The sequence below is a fragment of the Topomyia yanbarensis genome, chromosome 3, assembly GCF_030247195.1.
Source record: "Topomyia yanbarensis strain Yona2022 chromosome 3, ASM3024719v1, whole genome shotgun sequence".
Lineage (NCBI taxonomy): Eukaryota > Metazoa > Arthropoda > Insecta > Diptera > Culicidae > Topomyia > Topomyia yanbarensis.
In genome coordinates this window covers 159,679,912-159,706,132 of record NC_080672.1, presented here as the reverse complement: position 1 = coordinate 159,706,132, position 26,221 = coordinate 159,679,912, and the positions used below count along the sequence as shown (strand labels likewise).

Genomic DNA, 26,221 nt, shown 5'->3' with positions numbered 1-26,221 from the left:
TCTAACACTTTACACAACCTCTTCAAATTTTTGTGAGGGTTATTCCTAATCCAAAGATGCAAGTTTTCGACAGGTTTGAACTTGAAAGAGGAACAAATCTCAAATCATGCTCTACCATGTGAAAACTGCAGTTGTTAGTTGCATAATTCATTCAAACAGATAAACTGCTCAATCATTTTTCACTCACCCTCACTTAGCTCATCTATGAGACATTTCTGATCGGCAGATTATTTCTTGGCGACGTCCGACAAAATCGTAAATTCGATCCAGCATCAAACGATTGGACTAACTTTATATTTGTCGGACGAGTTCTTCTATAAGACAATGCTAAAAGAACTGTACGAGACCGAGGAAATGTTTTTACACTACATTTTCAATCTTGCTGGTTGATGGAAACCGTAACATTCTAAGATTAAATCCTTGGTGATAGGAGAGTTTATCACCAACGGGGTGATGAATTCAGTGATAATTATTATTTTTATAAAGTTTCGTTCAATATTAAACAAAAAAAGCAATATTTTGAATTTTACTTTTATGTTTAGATAGTACCGTATAGAGTCCATCCGTCGGTCGGGTCCCATTCACCGATCATTTTGACGCTAAAACCGCTTTATTTCGTATATTAAATGGAATAAAGAAATTAAAATTAAAGCGAAACATAGAAGAAATACCTACAACATTCATATAATATAAATATTCAGTATACATCTCCTATTATTTCGCCAAATAGTCATTTTTGTATGCTGCATCGTATCAAACGTCATTTTCGCGCTTTTGTTATTTCTTTCGCCCAAAAAGCTAATTTGCCGTGGAAACTTGTTTATGGCTGATATTTCAAAGTAACCAATTTACAAACAGAATGAACAAGGCACACAGAACACGTTTTGATCAAATTTTCAGTAAATAAAAACTTATTAACCTAGAATTTTCAAAACAAACAGTGATCGGTGAATGGGACTGAAAATATAGAGTCTTCTATTTACCGATCACGGAATAATTAATCGTAAAACATTCAGTCTGCGATTTCCAAAGGGTTTTGAATACTCCGATAAGCAACTGTAGCTGGTAAAAGCTGTAGTTGGCATTTGGCGAAAAGTAACCAGTGCTTTCCAATGATGAAGATGCGAATTACCGAGTAGGTAGGTATCTAGTTGTTATTTCTGGAATGCGTGAACGAGTGCCACTACAGATTCTCTTGATCTGTTAAGCTATTGCTCAAGTTTTCAAATTTATGCTGTTTTCGGTTTTAGAGTCGAGTCGCCCTAGGTTCGATCTAACGTTTACAATATTCATGCAAAAGTGTAGTTCCGAGTGAACCTAGAGCAACTCTGATCTAAAAACGAAATCATCATTTAATACCATAAAGCGGGTAACTTTGATCACCGAGGAAACTTTGATCAAATAAAGCTTATTTCAGTAACTGTACGATAAGAAAATTCCCTTTAACAAAATCATCGAAACAAAAAAAAAAACAATTTCTTGGAAAACTTCGGTAAAAGTGCTTTGTATCTTTACACAACTTTTCGCTCGTTATTTCACTTTTCGATACAATAACCAGTACCTGCTTTTAAAATACAAAAAAAAATCATCTAAGTGATATCATGAAAGTTATTCGTAGATCGTTTGAAAAAGTGATCAATGTTGCCCCTTTTTACGGAAACCCGAATCGAACTACGGTTCGACTCTAGCCTAGACCACAGTGAGGCAGCAAGCCCATTCGTTGAACGAACATTCTTGTGCTCTGGATATGTAACATGGAAGTTTGGTGTTTTCGACATATTATGTTTGATAAGCAAAAACTGACCTAGACCAACTTTATCTTTTGACAGAGGAAGCCAACACAAAACAATCTTATGCAAAAGTAGTTATAAGTATCATATGGTAAATATCATCTCTAATGTCATGGACGATGATTCCCCTGAAAGAACCCAATCCGTTACAAGAATCAGGGTGACTGGTTTATGCGCAACAATGAAAAAACACCCTATCTATCTGGTGCAAATTCTGCCCTCGTTTCCTGAACAAACTGCTCACACCAGGTCACAAAACTTAACAACTAGAAGGAACCACACGTAATCCTATTCAAGTGATACAATTGAGAACATTTTCATAATCATATTATACAAATAATACATATATTAAGTTGTATAAGGTTTCGTCAGTCGTTAGTTGGTTTGTTAGTTGGATTAATTAGTTTATCCTGTATTACATGTAGATTTTTAGATAAATAAAACCTCCTTAGAAATTACGAAAATTTTCATTAATAAACTGTTAGTCGGTAAGTAATAACACGTGATCGATGAATGGATGTCCATATGAGTGAATGGATACTCATTGTTTGTATTGATCGGCGAATGGCCTTATAGAGAAGTTGGGCGTTTTAGCTATTTTTCACTTTCTACGACTTCTAAATTTGCATATTTTTCCTTAGTAGTGGCAAATACAATTTTTGCTAAGATTAAAACCAATCGGCTCTCAATGGTGTCGTCTATGTACTATGCCACTGAGTGGCGAAGAAACCTCTTCATCCCATGGTACATGACGAAAGGCCCGTCACTAGTACTGTTGTTCCATAGACCTTATCCACCGTGATAGAAGATGGAGGTAGATCATGCCTTTGTCGGATTATGGACATTCATTGAGTGGAACCCAGTGGTGAATTTTACCAGGGTTTTGACTGCATGTTGATCTAAATTAATGAAGAGATTAATTTATGTTGCTGCTTATGTGACTGAAATAAAAAGACGATACTTTGAGGATACTAACCGAAATTTAACAGTGGACTGGGATAGCAACAAGAGGTTTTCCGCGTACCATCCGGAGATCAGTACAGTATACTGAATGGTTTCTGTATGGATTCCAGTTCAAAAACACCAACCTATCCTGGCTTAGAGTTGGAATCCATAGAGCAATTATTTAGAATTTCGAACAGATATCCGAATGGTTTGATCATTCTTTTATGCTTTATTTTTGATAGATAACATCTTTTATGTGAATTTGTAGAAAATATTTTAGCGCTGGAAAAAAACATATACTTTTGTAGTCAAAAAAAGATACCTGTTTGTATGGTACCTCGGCGTATTTAATTTGTATTTGGTAGTGGTTTAAGAACTCTAATTGAAATCAGGCATCTATATGATTTATCTTTTATTCTTATTTTTTAATGAACGTTGAACGTTAAAATGGTTGTTAATTGATCGGTAGATGGGCCTTGCACGGTATGTACGTTTCGATAGTACACAGCAAAAAGAATTGTCATAATGATCGATGCGATTTTCATCGATGTGCATGGATTTAGATGTAATGATAAATCAAAAACAATACTGTGTTGTTTTAGATAATATTATACATTAATAACATAATATCACAATATATCACATAAAACTACGTACTCACATTTTTTTACCGGATATTGCATTCGATTTGACATGATATTGCAATGAAAATGATGTACAAAACTCTTACCCTCAAAATCGTGTCATTTGAAGCGACTGAAAGATTATTAATGTTTTGAGTGTTATATTGTTCTAGGACATATAACATATAATTGTTGTAATATCATATTCATACATACGCACTGTTTCCATCAGCTTTATTGTGATATCACACGTGGTTCACAATATTAAACAGAAATTTATTTTTTCAGGGCACTGATGTGCAAATATTTGCCGCTCATCAGTTGAAGACTTTTCGAATTTGCAAATGTCTCAAAAATAATCTTATATCTGTATTTCGATACATAAACGCTAATAACCTTCAGATTTTAACGCTTCCGTAGTGTTTATGCCATAGTACAGTCGACCAAATGTTGGGTGAGCCGTAGTTAGTATATTCGACCTGACAAATGAATTGAGAGCTTGGTAAGTTTTTTGCCACAGATTAAAAAAAAGGTCCATATAATTAACAATAATTATACTTTATTTTCCTACTAGTTTTCAGATCGTTCATTCACTGCCGGATAATGATTCCAGGAACGTAACTTTGTGGGCTTGTCACAACAAATAACGTCGATATAGGGTATTCTGACTAGGATCTCCACTAATAGACTGACTTAGGCACTGACAATTGCTTTCATAAGTGTCCACAGTAGAGTGATTGAACCCTGTTGACGTTCTCCTAAGTTGGTTGGGGCCGTACACAAATGACGTAACTTTTTCGGCGATTTTTGACCCCTACCTCCCCATCGTAGCATTTGGTCACAAAATCGTAACCTACCATATGTTTTTCAATTATTTTAAATAGGGGGTGGGCGTAGTGTAGTTGGTAAATCTATTGCCTTGTACGCATAGGGTTAGAAATTTTTCATAAGAGATTTTTCTAATCCAAAGAGGTGAAGACCTCTATAATCGAAATAAAAAATATTTTAAATACAGATCCTTTCAAAATATTTGACGACTTTTATCAACATTTTTATTATAACAGCAAATTGTGTACAAAATTAGCCCATTTCATGACAAATATAGTGTTGATAGTTTTGCTTTGAATTTTATATGTTGAGGGGAGCATGAAGAGAAGTTCTCTCAGTCCTGCAGTTGCCAATGATTCTAAGAGGCATACGTACATCTAAATTACTAAATTTTGTTTGGTTGAATCCGAAGAGAAAATTTAATACAGCTACCAAACTAAGTCGAATAGTTGGCAACATTAGCTAACTAATGTAGCAAGTTAAATCCGCTTGCAAAATCTTTTCGTGTTTTTGCGAGCTTGTAATTTCGCGAATCGTGAAATCATGAAAAACCGCATGAAAAGAAACGTGTGCATTTAAATTTATTTCTCTTGGGAATGGAGGAACATTAAATTGTTTTCTCTAATGAATGGGTTTTGATGCCCGTCAAAAAATTTTAACTTAATACTACGTCACACAACTTCAAGCCCTACCATCCCCCTCGTCACACTTCGTCACATATTTGGTATACCCTCTCTACCCCCCCCCCCAAATGCTACCTCATTTATGCATGGCCCCTCACAAATCCCACCGGACTTGTCTACTCCAGGTGTATGCATAACGGTCTGAGTGCCGTACTGATGCGCTTGGGATTTGTGTTTCTCGGAAGTGCATGTGAGAGCATTTTTACCGCTGGATGTCACTTCGGACGTTGGAACTTCGCGGATGATGGTAGGCTGATGGACGGCCGCATTGCTTGTTGCTTGGCCGCCTGGCAGGGCTTGGTTGGTCCGGTAGCTGAGTTTGAGGCGGACACTACTGGTGGGGCTTGGAGTCGCGGGACGTTTGGTGTCAAATTCTTCTTTTACTTCTTTGTTGCACTGCTGTGGGCATTTCGCGCTGTCGCTATGTTTGTGGACGGATCTGTCGACTGAAATGGTTTTTCGGCGCAGCTTCGCACGGGTTGATCGGTTGATTAGCTTGCGCGACGTATAAGAAATGCGCACAGTAGTGGTCGATTTAGTAGCCGTTGATTGCCGTTTTTATGAGGCTTCTCAGTGGCTCGATCCTTGTCGCGTATCGGTGTGTGGTTTGAGGTGCTGCTGTCGACGTGATGTAGTCTGAAGTTCTTCATGTGGATGTGGATCGATTTTGTGGCTCGTATTTGCATAGAGGCGGCATCGCTAACACACGGCGGTGTCCTGAAGGGGACGCAGGAGAACGTTTCTGCTGCTCAGTTGCTTCGATACTGCATATTTAATAATCAAGATATTTTCATGAAGACTGAACCAGATTGACGAAATCTTATAATTTGTGTAGACATTGCTTGAATAATATCGATATATCGAGGCATGAAGAAATCTAATTTTCATCCAAACATTTGACAAAATTACAGACCTTCGTCTAAAGCGTTTCTGATGGGAGAAAGATATTGCAAGGCATCATTTTGCACCTGCATGTTCGATGTTGCTTTTCACATCTTCGCTATTACGTCGTTCGCCATTATGTCATTTATCGTTACGTCATACAACATTACATCGTTCAACAAAACATCGTATGGTATTATATCGTTCGCCTGTACTACATCGTTTTCGAATACGTATTTTCCATTACATTATTCCACGTCCATCTTTTCAGGGTTACACTAAGTCGAGTAGTATCACATTGCTTAATCTAAAGAGAAGAGTGCAGCGATTTTGATGTAATACAGTCAAGACCCGATTTTATCAGCACACGATTTTTACAGCACCCGATTTTATCAGCCCCCGATTTTATCAGCTTTTTGATCTGATTTTATCAACTTCATATGAAAATTGATAGTTGGTAGTTTGATGGGTTCTAGCAGACCAAGTTGAATTCAAGTGAATCCTTTCTTGAGCATATTTTTCTTATCTTAGAGATCCGAACATGCAAAAATAAATTGCGCTGTCACACCCCCTTAAGGGACGTTAAGGCTAAATAATCAGGAAAGGTTATGAGGCTATATACAATGACCAAAGAAGAATATTTTAAGAGCTTCGGTCTCTTAAAAATAAAGAAAAATATATGTCCCCATTTTATCAGCCTAAAATTCGCTAAGGGGCTGATAAAAACGGGTCTTCACCAGAATTTTTTGATGATACGTACGCTAAACGAAGCGGCGGTGTACGTACTATCGAGGTACACCTGTACCACGGGATTGAATGAAAAGAACTTAATTTTAGGTAGTTTTTCGTATGCGTGTGGTGTATTCAGCTAAAGCTTAATCATTTGCAGTGGATGTCAGCGTTGTCTTTCTGAAAGAAGAGCTGCCAGTTTTCCGAACTTTGTGACCGCCTAAAGCGAATAGAGTAACTATACACTGAAAAAACTAGATACGTTAACATCATGTGGAAAACACTTCAATTGATTCAATTGTAAAACACATGAAAAAGATACGTTTTCCATTTCAATATCAAATGGAGTATTGACAATGTGATTTTCAAGTGGAATTCTTGCGAACATTATGTGAAAATCACCTAAACATGAGCATGAGCATGAGCATGAGCATGATGACCGCACAATTCGTAGTTGCTACTCCGTGATTGACCAGAACAAGCGAAATTGCACAGAGAATCAACAGATGGGGCCTGGGAGTAGCTATCCACCATCAATGTACAAGTCTCGAGAGTTCTATTCTTTAAAATGTCAATAACGGCGCCGGCCACGTCCTTACAGTCATCGGGGAAGGAAAGGAATATTAGTGTGGTAAACGTTGTTATGGAGACCGTGTATACCTCTGCATCTCCACGTTTGCCACGGGAAGGAGTTTTTGTTAGTGGGATGGGGTAAAGCGTTACACAAATCTGGATTCACCTTGATAAGTGATACGATTATGCAACTCTCAGAGATGTTATCATGTATTTGTTGTTCTGGGCAGCCGGATGCCGAGAATTTATGATCGATTTATCGTTTGTTGAATTAATTCGGAAATACTTGATTTGCAACTTCAACTCCGGGCAACCGGTTGCCGGGAGTGTTGCCTATACTTGAATGAATCAATTTTTTTCAGATGGCATGCACACGAATTTATTCTTCCCTGTTTCATCCTTCCGGCAAAACACGACCGATCAAGAAAAATACAATATAACATAAAGCCTAGATCAAGATTTCGTAACATAACATTTATGGATTACCATCATTGATACTACTACAAGTAATGAAACGACAATTATATACATTGCTTTTTCTTCACGAACGATTTAATAAAATACAGACTTTCATGCAATCGATATTCGCGCGGGTTTTTATGCTAGCTGGAATGCATTTTGAGCGGTATAAAGCAAGCACCACCTAATACCCTGAAACGACCGACTTTGTATGTCCGTTATACAACCGATGACGCGCGCTTTTTTACACTAGCTACTCCGAATTGAGGCAACACCGAAGGCAAGGAGAAGAATGCAATCTACTGATTGAAGCTAAAATAAGCAGAATATGTAAAAAATGAAGTTCTTGTCTTTTCTTAACACAATACTAATATTATAATTAATATTCAATATTGTATGTTACATCTATAATCAATCTGTTACATATATAATTCAGAATGAAACAATTTCGAAAAATGTTATATAATTTCAGTGAGCATAAGCGTTATTGAAGAAACATGGAATACTATACTGATCATATCAACGAAATACTCGAGAGCATTAATTATCTCGGCAATCGCAATACCTATTCCACATGGGTCTAAAGAGCATACCTTACACTGTCCATCTCCCTCCCCCGCACTTCGCCGTGATTTCCATGTATACTAGGGCATACACCTCCAATAACATTCAATGAGTGGACAGACCGAACACGTTCAATGAACAAAATTCACAGCAGAAGAAAAGAGAGGCAAACAGAGCATTACCTCATCGATGAACAAAAAGAGCTCCTCGTGTATTCACTAGCAGCTTATCCATGGCAGGCAATACAAACTGTTGGAAGATGCAACACATTCATAAGCTTTTCCGTAACAGAAGGTGAAAACAGCGAAAATGTCAACACTACACGGGGAACTTTATTCAGTCATCAACAGCAAACCCCTCCATCTATTCCCCGTGACTCAACGCACTACACAAACTCGGTCCATCCACCTCCCAAACGCTCACCAGAAATGTATGCAGGAAAACTCACAAAAATCACAATAGAATAAAAGAGACAGGACAGTTAACAGAAATCAAGCAAACCCTGCATATCCCCGTCCCTCAGCGTACACTGCACGTTTTAAAAACCAATGAGAGAATCAGTGCAAAGAAAGACGGTGGTGATCTAATTTCTCTTTGCCAGGATGGCACTATTCCAATTAGAAAGACAATAAACCTATCGGAAGAAACAAGCCGCCATACACACGATGGCTGTCGGACCTACAAAGTCCAACAACTGGCAAACAGACTCCAATCGACCCCAAACAGTGTATGTGTGTGAGATGAACTTCGTAATTTTACTATATATTCCATGGTCGGTTCACACATTAAAAACATTCTAGCTTGGTGCGATAATATACAGAATATGAAGGGCATTGCAGATTAAAATATGAAAAAGGATAACTTATCTTGATTCCAACGGGAAGAAGCATCCGTTTAGAAATTCCTAAGCATCCACACCCTGCTGCCTCACAAGCCATATTTACTATGTAATGCTCCGTATCTATATACTTTCTCACTACAACACAACCAGCTATATCATTCCACTAAGACGAACGATTTTAACTGCATGTTTGCTTTCTCTAGCTTCTAGATCCTATTTTTCGAAACATCACTATTCACTTCATTCCTCCTCGGGATTAACAGCAATAAGGCACAATAGAACTATTTTACAACCTATAAATTACTACTAACTGGAAAAGACATTCATACGGATGGCATAGTACCAAATTTTTTCCACAGAAGGAAACAATCGCGAGAGAGCTGTGCAAAACGATCCTCTCGCAATGACTGTCCAACGCAAACTCCAAAAGTTAGCCGTACAAAACAAGCGTACAAAAAGTATAAAAGATATCCCAAATGAATGTGAAGAAATTCACTGAGAAATTCTAATGACAAGTTGGCATCTCCACTCTCCCTATCAGATACGTTTCCATGATTGGGTTAAATGTCAAATTGCAAATGACATGCTTAATAAATATAATAAACAAAATGATAAGGGCTTTTGATCCATCGGCGGCCCAGAAGAAGAATGGATGGGAGAAGAGCAATACCGGCAAAGACCGACTATTATATGAGCGGTTCACGCTCGAAAGAGTGACGCAGAGTACTGCACTGGATGATTTTAAAGAAAGGACCAGGGGTGCGATTTTACGAAGTTTTAGCTTCCGAAGGCCCTACATTTTCTGACAGAGTGAAGTTCTGGAATGTTGAATTTTTTCATTGTTTAGGAAAGCAAAAGTAGTACAGAGCTAGTGTCAGACCTTCATGAGACCTAACGAAGTCACTTTTTCAGGTATTCGTCAATACAGATTTGTTGGTAGACGGTTCAGATTTTATTTAAAAAAACATAATTTGACACATCTACAGATCGCTTGCAACATAAAAAAACTGTTTGTGCAGTTCGACAGCTTCATCTTAGGCCAATTCAATAAATTTCCTAAATGAAAAATTACTTTTTTTAAAGCGGTTTTTTAACCAAAGCTTTGGAAGTTATACCTGGGCGTAGAAGAGCCGGTATATTAATATATATTGTTACTTAGTGTAGGATTAGACTTCATCCTTTACGGCTATTATACAACCGCCAGAAGAAACCTAAAACGTTGGTACACAATCGGGAATAGCGAATCAGAAAAGGTGACTATATGTCAGTGATTCACTAAATACCGAATGGATAAAGGCTATGATGCAAAACCTTAAGGTCCGTGCAGTCTTCGGTACGGAGCAATTCATTGACCTAGGAACTCCTAGCACGTTGTTAGTCGCCTCTTACGACATGGGAGCAGCTTCCCAGAGGTTCTATTCTTGGCTGAAATAGTGCAAAAGGATTTCAGCCCGCCGGACACCACACGGTTTATTATGTGAAAATCACCTAAACATCATAAGAAGTACCATTGACTAGTGTAGTGCACTGTCAAAAACGAAAATGCCATAAGATGTCCAAATCAATTACACGCGAATATCGATTAGTTTTACATATAGATTTAATGGGCAGAAGAATCGGTGAAATCTATTGTTTTACTTATGGATATGCACTATATGTTTTTCACATGAATGTTATAGTTCATACTATGCGGTTCAACAGCAAGGCAACCAACATTCAATTGTAAACTATGTCGCATTCATGTGAAAGTTGTTTAAATCTATTTGTTTTATTTTTGAGTTTCTAACCTTCGGGTCATTTGCATCTTTTCGGGTTAGGTACAAGGCAATTGATTTGCCAACTAATTTACCTGTAGTGCTATATTCATAGTCAGGCATGTCATTATGCCAGATTTTTCTGACACATTCAGAGCTTTCAGACATTCTGCCAGATTTTTACATTATAGAAGATGTTTCACACAAATTCTCATGTCTCTACAACGACAGTATTCATTTTGGAAATTTAGATTATAGTTTCCCAGAATTTAACAAAAAATAAAATCGTTTGATGTACGTTCTATGAAGTTTTAAATGCATGTCAAATTTCGATGATTTTGGATCGCAGTTACCGACAGATTTTACCAGACATTTTTAGTTGAACTGCGTTTTTTAGAAATAGTGGCAACCCTGGTTATCATAGTTATAGGTTGCGCTGTGCTTGTTGAGCTTTCATCCCAAAAGCTCGTTGCTGTACTCTTCGCTCTTCAGCATTTGTGTTGTATTCAGTCTACGAGAGACCGTCGAGCGGAGAAGGTGTGTTTTTCGGGTCGTGTGAAACGTTTTCAGTTTCATTAGAACGCGTAGAAGGGTAGAAAATTTAGAAAAATAATTGCATTGTTTCGCTCCTTGTCTACTGATATTCTCTCTTCCTCACGCGTGCTTTAGTGAGAGGGTGGTTGGTTAGTCGGTTCGAAAAAAAAAACGCTCTTGTGAAGGGGGGAGGTGAAAACTTGGTTGATCAAGTGATGAAGGTGGTTTTTAGGAAGGAAGAAAACGAAGAATATTAAGCTAGTGGAGCCTCATCAACGGTCGTTGAGAGAAACGGTGGAAGACACGTATGTAAATTGAATGAATATGCGCTGCTATAGAGCGAAAACCGATTTTCGGCTCGGTGTGCGGAGAGTTGTTATTGTGCTCACATATGGGTGGGTAACCGGGCCGAGCTCTATGGACTTGGGTCTGAATCGGTATGCATTGTAGTGGCCTGGTGGTCAGAAGTGTCCAATGCAATACACTTCAGCTTTGCTTGATGAATTTAAAATGCAATCAATTAATATGTGGATTTATACCTGGAGAAGCATCAAAGGCGAAAAGGTGTACTAGCATGAGTTGAAATGTTTATTTCCTTGTCACTCCTAAGTGGTGCCGATCTCGAGCAGCATAAATAGATCGAATAATCAAACGAGTGAGTGTCTTCCGATATGCGGGCGCTCATGACTGCGTCAGTTTAGGTGAAAAGAAATAACATACGAGTGAGAATTTGCGATCAGTTCTAAGCTAGTTATATATCGAGCAAAAAATGATTTTTAACTTCATTGCAAGGTGTGTATCACATGTGTGAATAAGGTATACGCCGATAAATAGAAGTGTACAGTGAGATACGCATACGCATGCATCCAGTTGGATTATTACCAATTTCTTTGTGAATACTTTTAAGGGATTAAAGAAGCCTAGCATAAATTATGGATATCAAGGTGAGTTGTTTAATAAAATTTTGTAGTCCTAATGAGGCTACTATTTAACATATTGACATTCGACAAAAGCAAGTTGAAATAGCATATTTGTTTTTTAATCACTCATAATTTGTTTAGTTTGTTATGAACTACGGTCGTATTCACCGTATTATTTTTTAGTATTCATTTTAGTCGAAGTTAACAATGTTTAGGGCAATGGGCATATTTGTGTCCTAATATGCCGTTTATATTTGGTATCTGGCCTTGTTTTTGCCTAAAACGTGCGATTAATTTTATGAGGCAGAATTAATAAGTTTAGTTTAATCAAGTCTATGGAGAAATTTATGGAAATCCTTAGTTCTTTTTTCTAGATCTGTGTTTTCGGAGATTAATTCTCCTAAAAGTGAGATTTCAAAAAAAAAAATATATATATATAGCGAGATAACATGTTCAGCAAACATGTTAAGCTTGGTTTTGTAAATAAATTGCTGTTAAAATGTTGGCAATTATTTACTCTGGATACTTTTACCCCTGTATATGGAAAACATGTTTTACATTTCTTATAAAAGAAATGTATAGAATTCGCTCAAACTTTCAAGATTTTTTCCGAGGCCCGGAGGGCCGAGTCTTATTTACCAATCGACTCAGCTCGACGATTTGGGACAATGTCTGTGTGTGTGTGTGTGTGTGTGTATGTAACGGACAAATTCTCATTCGTGTTTCTCAGCAATGGCTGAACCGATCTTATCCAAACCAATTTTAAATGAAAGAACTAAAAAACAGTATGAACGCTATTAATTTGTTTTTGATTCTGATGTTTAGTTTCCAAGATATGAATGTTTGAATGCGCAAAAATGGCGTTTTTTGCAGTTTTTTTGAATTATCTGCCGAAATTGACAATATAGATTAACAATTTATATGTTTTTAGACAGCTTTACCGAATACCTTTCGAACAAGCTATAGATTGTTGAAATCGGACTATTATAAAAAGAGATATTTAACATTAAATGCGGACGAAAGATTTTTATCATTTCCCATTGCCAGAAATATGACCAAAAACATGTAATCTATTATTAACGACAAAACGGCTTATTTTAGGTCAATAGTATCTTCGGAGAATTTAATGGAGGCAATATGCCCTTTCTTTTGGTATTGTGCTTTTGCTGATTAATCCCCCTATGAGTGAGATATTTTCACAAATTTTTTTGGAAGTGATTATATCGAAATGATGCCTTCAGCAAATTTGTAGCTCTTACTTTTGCGAATAACTTTACTGAAGACTTCAAATATCTATTTTGAATACTTTGAAAGTTATGGCTTGTTGTTTGTTGATTACTCTTTGTCGCCTATTTATTGTTCAATATAGTAATAATCCATTGAAATAAGCCAAACATTATTTCGATAAAACGAATTTTGTATTTCATTTTACTATCTACAACCGCTAGAAATAATCACCGAACACTTCCAAGTTGTCTGGAAGGAACTTGATAACTTATCAGTACAAAAATATTCATTTGTGCGAACCTTCTGACTGTAATTTTTCCAACTTATAACCATCGGATCGATCTGAAACATATCGGAAAATGAAAAGCGAAATAAATAACTCCAAGCAACGGCGTAGCCAAGAGAAGGTTTTGGGGTTTAACACAATACAACCTGCAGACTGATTTCATTCAATATTACAATAACAATTATCTGATCCGTAGATTGATAACCTGTTGTTGTAAACATCATGAGGACTTTTGATAAATTGTCGGAATGGGGTCCTGATATGTAACTGATCTCTTGGTCTTGATTTCACAGTTATCTAATAGCATCAATATCAAATTTCTGCCTGAAAACATTCCAATAGAAAATTCCAGAGTTCTGTAATCAATCATAATCCTCAGATTTATTTTCAAATTGATCTCGTTTTCGTAGAGATGTACTGTAATAAGGGTCTTTATTTAATAGGAAGCGAAGTTAAAATTGATTTAATGTCTATGAAACATAGAACTGCTCACTAAAAAATGCATAAATTTCAACATTTGCTAAAAATGTTTTTGCCTTTCTCATTCACTCTAAAATTCGTCGATCTAATCCCGACCGGGAGGGCCGAGTGTCATATGCAAATCGACTCAGTTCGTCGAGATCGGAAAATGTCTGTGTGTGTATGCATGTCTGTATGTATGTGTGAGTATGTGTGTATGTGGAAAAAAAATATGACCTCTGTTAATCAGAGATGGCTGGATCGATTTGCACAAAGTTAGTCTCAAATGAAAGGTACAATCTTCCCATCGGCTGTAATTGATTTTTTTTATTGATTGGACTTCCGGATCCGGAGTTACGAGTTGAAGAGTGCAATCACACAGCAAATTCCAATATAAACTGAAATGAAAAATTTTCAAAATCAAATTTGTATTTTTGATGCCAAATGACATTATAATGCATGAAATATTGAGATTTGATGTAAACTCGAAAAAATTACGTTTGACAAAAATTGATTTTTTTGGACTTTGGTACTTTTTTGCTTGTTACTATTTTCTGAAAAATTAATTCTGCATAATTTTAAAATTTCAAAAATTACGGTTTCGGAATTATGCCGTTTAGACATTAAGATCGATTTTCACCAAACCCCCACCAATTGTAAAATTGGTATTGTAAAAAAACGTAAGGGCGATACTTCAATGCTGATAGGTGGGACCAAAAAAGTAAACAATCGCCAAAGGGACTATATACTATATATACAATCATTTTGTCAATTTCAATAGCAAACACAAATTTTAATTTAATAATTTCAAATACTTCATGAAGTTTTGGGTTTCGATCACTGAATCATGCAATCTAGGATGTAAAAAACACAATAGTTCTTAAATAGGAAATAAAACCAAGTCTAAAAATATGCACTGTTGATTTTCTTTGAATGGTGGGTTTTTTCAAGAAAAAGCGTTGATTTCTTAATTCTCAGTCGCGTTGGAAATTTGAGTAAAGTATAAACTTTAAATCGATTAAAACAAATCGATTTTTTTTTTGGTTCAGTACAATATACATAACCCCTTTAGAAAAATCAGTTTTCCCACCACAATGCATTGATTGAGGAATTTAGATATTTTATTAACAGAGCATTAGCAATAATTCGTTTGTATGTCTATTTTATGGGCCATTTTTTCGCCTTCCCATTGATTTGGTTTGAGATTTCTAGCACTGATGTTGTCCTATGCTGATTTGAGTGATTCTCTGAGTCCTGCCACTATCCCATGTAGTATGTGTTATCAAAAACATCGCGAAGCATCAAGTTCTAAATGTTCTCAAACGATATAATATCCGAAGAGAGTGATAAGAGTTATAAGAAATGTCTCATCACACTGTTAGGTGGATTAATAACGTTTTTCTTTCATAAGTATGCTACATTTGTGGTTTAAAGACATAAAAAGGGGTCGAAAAGATAAAATTTCCATAATTTATTAATGAACTACCAACTAACGTAACATACAGTGATATTGTGCTGCCGTAAATGAGGTTTTGGGCGAAATAGGTGTGATGCGGCTGGGCCGCATAGTTGAGTCCAAGCATCCTAAAGGCGCAAAGCCGCTGAGAATCTGCCGGACGAGGTGGGAGTGTATTCGTTATCGAAAACGCAAACAAACCTGTGATCCACTTGTTTTTACGGTATACTTCATAAGGGCTATGGATAATTAGCGAAGTCGGACAGCACTTGAACGAAGCGATGTGGCATAGCCACATTAGGCATTAACAATGTATTAATTAATCACAGTAGGATAGTGTTTATTAACAATAAATAAATTACACTCAGGTTTTTTTACGCGGTTTTTTTGCGCGGTATTTTTTAAACGGTTTTTTACACGGATTTTGAAATTTACGCGATTTTCATTTACGCGGATTTTGAAATTTACGCGCTTTTCATTTACGCGGATTTTGAAATTTACGCGGTTTTCATTTCGCGGTTTTCATTTACGCGGATTTTGAAATTTACGCGGTTTTCATTTACGCGGCCTGTATCCCCCGCGTAAAAAAACCTGAGTGTATTGTCACTGCCCAGTATGGCTACGCCACATCGCTTCATTCGCATGCTGTCCGTCTTGTTTTGGCACTACATGATGGTTTGTGTGAGAAGAGCGCGTTAAACTTACAATGCCATGATAGATAGGAATATCAACAATAACTACATAATTCCAAAAAATTAGGAAGTGAGCGCAGACATTACTATTTTTGACTAGAGACAGGCGATCCACGTACCGTAATCCATGACACAGTTCGTATGATACCCTGATGCACCCTCCCTGCCCAATTAATGAAATAAATAAATATCACAAAAAATGCATATAACGACTGTAATCAATATAGTAGTAGTCTGTTATTTATTGTTACGGGACCCTATGGCAATTTAAAAAATGGAATTGGAATGGAATGGCCATTCACGGCCCCACGGGTACCTGCTCCGGAATGTCCGTTCCGGGGTCATATCATCGAATGGTTCCAAAACCACGAGATCCAGCCTACTGATGCAATTCCAAGAATTTTGATACCCATATTGCTAGTATTCCATTGAAGTTCACAAATAGTATCCCGGTACTGGAAACTACTTCGGGAAATCCGGATTCCCGGAAACCAAATGAAGTAACCCGATTCATTTTTATCAACTCCAAAAGCGGATGAATTCCTGAATCCAAAACACCCAAAAGCATCAAGATCGGTTGGAAATTACCTTAGTTATTGGCATTTCAGTTTTGTGGGTACCCGGGTACCCACGTCGGCCTGTTACGTAGTAAAAAAAATCAGGATCCCCTCCTAACTCCCCCCTTACTATATCAACAATATTATTAACCCAAAAGCTTGACTTAGTGTGTTCTGGATGTCACAAAGTTTCAATTTCCAGCTATGGATAAAACATAGGAATTTCATTAATTGAAACCTAAAAAGGTACCCGGGTACCGCGTCGGATACATAACGGTTAATATCCCCTTGATAGTTGTATGCTTTTTCGCCAATTTCTATAATCACAAACGCCATTTAGCACATATCGAGAAAAACGATTTTTAAACTTTGAATACCTTGAAACTTGTAAATGGTGTAAACAAATCAAAGAATATAATTAATGCTTCTATCTATTCTGCATTAATTTCTCAAATATTACGAAGATATGTTGACTATTCTGTGAGTTTTTACTACAAATGTAAACATAAGTCGCAATCACACGTGTCATAGGTGTGTATTGATGACAAAATTTGTATGGCGTGTCATAATCGTGCATGGAAAATTTACAATAGAAAAAATATCAATTATTAACGTTTATTCATATCTTTAGATTTATTTGGTCTATAAACAATCGGTGGGATGCATTTTGAAGCAAATGATTCAGGGAATCTAGCAAAAACAGTTTTTTTTGGTTACAGTGTTGCCAAATATGCTGTATTTCCAATCTAAAACTTAAAATCATTACGGCATTGTGTTTCTCGGATAGTTTTACATATAAAAACATCTTATACATCAAGATAACTTGAGCCAATCCCCAGAAGCAATTTGGGGATTGGCTCAGTTGAAGCAAAAAGTAACCAAGCAGAATGTCAAAATTCCGAAACGCCACTTTGGAGAGATTTTTTAGACAAGTGATGTGGCATATCTAACTCAGTTTACCCCAAAATGGTGTTTGTCATAAGATAGCACAACAGCGACGATATGTTCTATCAATGATCATGCGGTAGACTTGGGTACAACGCCCAACTCCTACTTAGCAGAAAGCAAAAGACTCTTCACATTTCCTTTCGATCATGTCCATATGAGCCTAACTAGTCCTAGTTTTCCGTTCTAAGTTTATAACTGATTCGCTATAGAATACCTATCCGTCTTTCAATTTCATTGCTTTCGTTTTTCTTAGTCTCAAATTTGCCGAAAATGGCCAACAAAATCGATATAGTAGAACCTTGCGGCAATTAAAACATAGTAACAATATGCATAATTGTACGTGCTCTACACTGCCTATAATCGGAAGTCAGTTCCATGTAGATAGGGAATCCCATAGAACGTGGGACTGACTTGCGATAATGGGCAGTACAGTGGTGTAAAATTTTAACGTTCCAGACACCCCCTTAAGTAGAGGGTATCACAAAACTATACATCATTTACATTTCTAAAATAACTAAAATATGAACATATATGAATGTATTTGTCTGGGATACTACCCCCTTATAAATATGCATAGTTTTTTAAGAATATGTGTGGAATGTTATTGATTTTAAATCTTTGTAAGATTTTTTACAGTACTAGTTTCTTGAAAACGCCTTTGGATATTTTGAATTTTATTTGTTGGAAATTTCTATGTGATTTAGTCTTTTTTAACATGAGCAAAACAATGAAATGGAAATTTGCTTTCTTTACGACTTTCTTTGAGATTTTTTCTTCTTTCCAACATGAGCTGCGTTGTGGAACTTCGATTAATTGACAATGATTTTATTTTTTATTTCTATTTAGAGGCTTTTTATCTTTATTTTATCATTCGCGTCATATATCGGATTAGAAAATCTCTAATCCCAGAGGCGACGCGTGGGTTCGTTCAACCTGTTCATTGAACAGGTAAGCAAGATCTGACGACCCGAAACCTATTTTCAGTTAAAATTAACAGCAGCAGCATACAAAATAATTTAAATGAAAATAATAAGCTCCAAATTAGACATGTGCCCCGCCGCGCCACGCCACTGCTGGTAATTTTATAACACTCGTCGGCCGCCGATGCAGTTTTTCCACGCCGATTATTCGCGATCTACAAAATTGTTGACTCATAATTTTATTCACAAATCTAGAAACATTGTCTACGATCCAAATATACGACGTTAATCGTTTCATTATTTATCACATCTTGATCATTATTTGGTATTAATGGCTGTGAATTAGATAACAAAAAAATAAAATAATGTTGATATTTTCTCGAAACCGAAACTCGGTATAATATTTATGAATCCATTCTTTCTTCTTGAACTGGTAATGATTCCGAACATATAAGTTACTATTCACTATCCGTGCGCGTGAAATACTCCACAAATTCAAAAAAAACTTTCAAAATATAGTTATTGAAATTTGCGATTTTGTGCCTGATCTCAATCTTTGCAATTTCACGGAACTCAGTGTATTTATTATACATGGATTTTTTAACCTCTTCATAATTTCTAGTATGCTAACCACGATTCACCAGTCGAGCTCATGAAACCTAACTATTATTCATGGATTCGATAACTGTTTCTTGTGTGCTTTTGAATGTCACTCTGTACTTTGGTCTGAAAATTTCTTCGTGAGCTGTTGTGTACAATTGCTAGTAACCAGTCTCATAGGCGCGAACATTGGATGCAAGAAAATTACAACCTTATTACTCTTTCAGTGTACCTTGTTAAGATTCAGTGTAATGTTCATATTGATATGAAACTGCGCTGAGCACCAAAAATTCATTGCGCAAGTCATAGCCGTGAAATAATTAATAAAACGATAAGATACTGCTAATGCTTTAATGATTCAGTCAGATGTCACGTCTGTGTAAAAAAATCACTCGGTAAGCTCAAGACTAAAATATCACGATAACACGAAAAGAATTTACGAAAATCTTTGCACATCGTTTAAATCTCGACTTTTTTAATCGATAAAGTTGATACAAATCAGTGTTACCTCAAGTTATGAACTAGAATAATAAAAATACTAAACATATTCAGGTACATCATACCCTACTATGTTCAATTTGCAGTTTTACGTTTGCATCATTCATTCAAACAGCCGAGCTGCTCAATCATTTCCATTCATTTTCGATTTCATTGACCCTGTGAATATCTCTGTACTGGGATATTGACTAGGCTTTCCAAGCAGAACTATTCTGAACGTACTTCTTACTGTTCATGTAAGGGGCCATATACTAATTACGTAAGGGAATATGGAGGGAGGGGGAGTTTCAAAATATCTTACGAATTCTTATCTAAGGGGGAGGGAGGGTTTGTCCTTTCTTACGTAATATCATAAAACAAGTATGAAAAATGAAATCAATAAGAGAAATATTATTTTCATAAGAAAAGGGTAAAAGGGTACTATTTATTTTTTCTGCCATGATCGTGTATATTACACAAAACGAGTATATATTGTACATCATGGTCAAGGAAGAGCGGACCTCGAATTAAAGTATTTTCCGGCAGGATATGATTCCTAAATTAGTTAAGGAATTTTGTTGATTGTTGGCAGCGTGAGGAGTAACTTAATTGACGATGGCGTTGGAGCAGTTACAACAATTTCTTGACTCTTGATGGTATATTGTTCTGTTCAGGAACTGGAGTCACAATGTGCCTTACAAGTTAGGAAGTGTTGATACCGTGTTATTAGGTCAACATCCTTTTTTTTCAATTTTCGCTTCCGCAAGGTATCCGGAAAATGTTCAGTCATGCGATTGACAATGATCTTGTAGACCGAATATTTCCAGAGTGTGAACTGTATTTGACTTCAAGAAAATTCGTAGATGGCTATGTCGGAGCTACGCGTACGATAAGCATCACAGTTGGAACTCAGAATTAATTCCCACCAGAAGAAGTTTTACATCACAAGGAACTATTTCCGAATATAGCAAAGCAGACTATGTGGACCAAATCGGAGTTACTGAATATCTCCCAGCAGTTAATCTGAAATTTCTACTAGGCAAAATTAAGATGCTAATAAAATTGCCGATGATGATTACTGTTGAATTTTTGAAATTTTTTAAATCATTCTATAAGTATCGTTTTCGCAATCTTACTATTTAATGAATTAACAATATGCCTTTTTAATTACGAAAATCATGATAAGATCTTACGTATGGGGGAGGGGGAGTTCACCAAAATCTTACGAACTCTTATCAGGGGGGAGAAGGAGGTTAAAAAGTTCTAAAAAAGCCTTACGTAACTAGTGCATGGCCCCTAAGCTTGAAAACGCAAAACATGTCAACATTTAACCTAAACTTGCATGTACAGAGCAGATGACAACTTTGGTTGGTGAATAAAAAAGGATCAATTTGAAATGAAGTCGTACGGCTTGGTTATGAAAATCCCGCCAACTTGAAAGTGAATGATTAACGTGACGCGATGCCAAAATCACAACAAAGGTTCGGTTATGTTCGGGTTACGTTTAGCATCTGTGTGCGGCTAGAACATACTATACCGATAGGAGATGGCACGCACACAAGCGTATCGTTCAGCAATCAGCTGACTGATTTTTGTACCACGTGTTTCATTTGTTTCGAAAAATAAAAAGGTGCAAATTTCCCTAACGAATAAAAATTTCGTGAAGAGAATCTATTCATCTGCATGTGCTAAAATGCTTACATACAGTGATACAATTTCTAAGCAATCTGAGATAAGACATTTAAGTTACAAACGATTTTGTTCTGCGCGCCAATGCAATGTTTTGATTTTGACGATGAAATAAAAAGAAGAAGCAGAAACGACGGCAGCCATTTTAGAAACCACCTTGTGACTCTTTTCAGCATGTCTTTAAGGGAGGCTTTGAATTTGAATCATGGTTGGGTTTGATTGAGCTGAAAGTTGGCATTTGAAAATGAATATTTGCACCACTGGTTACAACCACAGTAACCCTACACGCAGAAGAATAGAGCATGTTTGAAATAACGAAACGTTTGGTTGAATTTCTAAACTAAAGAATGTTCGTGTCAAACTAAACTGGTTTAATATAATAAATATCACTGTTTGTGTTTTTAATTAGAAACAAACTAGAATTTTTATCCCACCAAACTGATTCCTTTGTTAAAAAAAACCAGAATATTTATTTGAATTCGGCACACGCCATTATGATCAAAACATAATGTATCTTTATTTTAAACCAATGTTTTGGTAAATTGTATCGATGATCGCTTTTGTTCATCGAAACAACTGACTTCTTTGTTTAAATTAATCGTAATAATTACATTAAAGCAAAAAAAATGAGACCAATTTGAAATAACAATGCATTTCGAGCTTTTTCTACTAATGGCGTTTTCGTTTTTACTTGTTGCTACACTAGTGTAGTGCAAAAAACAGATAGACTGATTACACCCAAGTTTGAATGAGTGTAGCACCGACTACACGGGTGCAGTGCAAAGTCAAAAACGAAAACGACATAAGAAAATGCTTGTTTCAAACTAAAATATGATTGCTATGACAAAACAACATTGCATTCCACAAATACTTCTCATTGAATTTGACATGCAGTCATGTTTGAAGCAAAAGAGGAATTGTTTAGAACAAACTGAATGTTTTTTTTATCTGTGGGCATAATTTTCTTTATTGTACGCTGATAGCTCCGAGGGAACAAAACTTTTCCGGGGCTAGCGCATCGAATTAATTTCGTTTATTTGGAAGGTGAGTAGAAATCGTTACCAAAAGCAAATATAATGTTTATACTTGCGTATATGTTACTTTTCAGAGTTGCCCAACTTGCGGTCGCACAGAACAACTAGTGCTTAAATCCTCCGGTACACTGAGGCATATTTAGACACCTTTGGCACCGTCAGATCAGAGCACTGAGCAGCATAGCCAATAAAGGCACGCACGCAAAAAAAATTAAGCATGTTTAAACCAAAAATATGTGTTGTTGAATCCTATCATTTATTGTTTTTTACTTCAAACAAAAACTTATTGGTTTGAAAATATTTCTTTATTGCAATAACAATAAATGTTTGCTTTCAATAAAAACATTCTTAATTTCAGTAATTTTGTTTTAATTTCAATAAAATATTTATTTAAGAAATAGAACCATAACATTTTTTTATTGGAACAATAAATAACTTTTATTGAATTCAACAAATAAATTCATTGTCTCCCGACCAATAATTTTATGTATTGAATTCAATCCATATTTTTATTGAACCTACATTTTTTTCAATCCATATTTTTATTGAACCTACATTACCTACAGTTAAGCCTGTGTCGTTTGTCTTGTTTAGGTAAAAATCATCATACTGAGAATTTTTGAGGCCGCGAAAAAAGTTTCGGCGGCGCTCCGCCGGCCTAGCATGCGGCTTAGAAGTATATTACATTCAAAATTACAGGCTGGCGGCACACGAGTCTATTTGACACAGCCTACTGTATTTAGGATTATTGTTGACTCTATTGGGGAGGGTGCCGCATTATTTCAAACATTACGCGGCTTACAATCGATGGAATACATATAAATTGTCACCAGTATCCTTGCTTATTTCCTAAGAACCAATATAACAAAAATGGTCAGTGAATGGTGAAATACTTCTGTTTGAGCGCAACAAAAACTCGAATCGATTGCACCGATTGTCGTCTTACCATTTGAACCAATGCGTTAAACAAAGATGGTAAAGGTTGCTACAACTAACGGCTTCAAATGAGTAGGGCGACAATAGAAACAGAGAAAAAATAGGCTCATCATCCTACATATACAAAAAATTCCAACAGGCGTGATTTATTTCGTACTTTCGAAATATTGATCCATAATCTTTTTCATCTGTGGTGTGCAAAGGGTTTTAAGATTTTCGTTTGGTTAGGTTAAAACGATGCATAAAATCTTGTGTTTACCCGCGAATGAAAACGGCAACTTGTCTAACGCATTGAAATAATGACAAATGGTCCGAGATGGTCGATCGAAAAGCAGTAAAACCTGTTCAAGTTCAAGACATAGCTATTGAGAACAACACCCAGCGACCCTTTACCGCTCGTCTCGCCCATCAATGCGACTGCACAAATATACACTTGACGTCAGACGTGAGCTATCTTGGTCTACGTTATTATGTATGAACTGAATCCAGGAATAAAAAGCAACACAACCATCACTATCAACATGTCGCAATGCTTCCTACACAAGCGCAGAGAGTCGTCGGGAGTAATTAGTTTACCATAATTCTTTTATTGTTCATACTCCGAAGATGTCGATTTATTTGACACAGTGAATGCGAAGAACAAAACAAAAAACGCATTTAACAACAAACTGTCAGCATTGCAGGCAATCTCAGAAAAATGCACTAATCACTAGATACAAGATTAAAATCAGTAGTGTCAGACTTCCACACATGTAGCACCGAGAGGATGGGTACGGCGAGAATGGTAGTAGAAAAAAGGGAAAGAGCAGATAAAAAATACTTTAATACGAAATTCAACGAAGCTCTTCGACAAAGAAACGAGAAACACGTCCGCCGTAATGGAACATGTTGCTAGGGTACGCTGCGGGGAGGAACGGTGTGGCAGTCATGTGCAAGCAGTTTCTACCATGAGAGAGTGGCTCTATTTGTTACATGTTTGAGTATCACACTTTTTACTGCGACTTTCGTCGAGGTTTAGCCTATTTTGAAAACTTAATTGAATTTATTGATAGCTTTTTGAAATTTTTGTAGACGATTTTTTTGAATTTGTATTACACAACAGTTTGCGTCAAATATAACAATCGGCAGGTTCTGAAGTAGAAGAAAAGTTAAAGTGATATTTCAAAATGGTAGATCAATGGTTCTAACTTGCGATAGATAACAAATTGTCTACATCAGAGCGAAAGTACTTGAACACTCTTTCTCCTATACATATTAAAAATTATCCTGCGAAGCAGGTTTATTGCAACGTAAACGACACCCTAATGTGCAGCTATACGATATGTATATGCGAACCAATTGAATATATACAGGTGGAGCTAAAATTTCACACTGAGTTCACTCAGCTCCCATTGATTCTTGTGTACGCTATGACGTAGACCCGTTGTACTCATGGAGTGTAAACATATTTTTGGTTTAAACTTTAGCAAACTGTGTGTTTTGCCACACCTACATATTCCGCATTGTACACAAACCAAATCCAATTCACAGCGCATGAACGAGGGAACGAGAAAGCTAGCTACACTCCCAGCGCCAGAAAAGAAGCTATAGAGTTTCGATAAGAGTGAGAGCCGTTGGGTCGTGCAACCCGAGAAAAATAATACGTATACTCATTCAATAACGACGCATTCAACCAATTGATAGATTTCTCAGCTGATATATGGACTTGAGCAAATCAAAGAAGTAAAATCTTCATATTCTATATTCTATATCAAATAAATATCAAGAACTATCAACCGATTCCATCGTAACTTAATACGACGGTAGCATTAAAAGGCTACATAGCAGATTCAAGGGTCCCAAACAAACCGTCCAAAATCAGGCAGCACCGTTCGCTAGAAACGGTCAGCGTCGGAAGCAAAAAAACGAAACCCGTGCAATCATCTTTGCCTATAACCTTTCACAGAAATACCACCGTTCGACCAATCGTTTCAAATGCATTGCGTCCCAGCAAACTGTGCATGCGGTTTTGAGTGGTAGAATTTTTCAAACCAGTAATAATACTACTTCCTGAATCGAGAACATGAGGAGAAAAGTCCTCTACTCTCGTATTGCAGGCGAAGAACGAAGAGCTCATAAAGCGAGTGAGATATCATGCGGTGCTGTTGGGGCGATTAGTCACCTTGGCTGTAAAATGTACGGTTTCTTCAGCCAGGCACACGTTAATTGTAACCTACTGTGAGTGTGAAAAGACCGACAATCTTCGACGTCGAGAGAGCGAAAAACAACTCTCGGAACCAGGCTTTAAGTCCTCTGGCCAAGATCGCACCGAGAATATCATAATTTAATTTATAAGTCGATTGACTGACTTTTTTGAATACCGAAAAGTATGCTAGTTTAGAGGACGTATGTCATCAATAGGTATATGATTCATAAAAGTATTGACACAATTATTGCCGTGATACGCATAATATTAACCTTCGCTGTAGGATTCCTATGTAAGTTGGAAAATTAGGCAATAGGCAAATGGATTTGGTAATAATAATGAGGGATCATCATATAAACGGTAAAAACCATACTGCACCTTTGCGCGAGGCTAAAAATATCAATAATAAATATATTTTTCTTTGTTTTGAAGATTTAGTTTTTATATTGTTAAATGTTCTTTGTCAAAATATTTTATTTTGGAAGATATTAACGAGCAAAGTCGACATGTATTTTTTCCATTGGCGTCCCGGATGAAGAAAATTTTCCCTCCCCTAGGTTGACGGGTTTGACGGTATTGAAAACATCATCCAGCATAATTCGTGCATCAGTGATAAACAACTTCCGATAG

The 26,221-nt window shown here is 36.5% G+C and overlaps 1 protein-coding gene across 1 annotated transcript in view; it reads left to right on the top strand.

Moving 5' to 3' along the window:
• The first annotated feature begins 11,192 nt into the window (after window positions 1-11,192).
• Window positions 11,193-26,221, top strand: part of LOC131693675 (uncharacterized) — a 109,523-nt gene continuing 94,494 nt past the window's right edge. Inside the window, 1 exon segment of the mRNA XM_058981714.1 lies at window positions 11,193-12,149. Coding sequence (XP_058837697.1) covers window positions 12,138-12,149 — 12 coding nt within the window. The 5' untranslated portion in view covers window positions 11,193-12,137.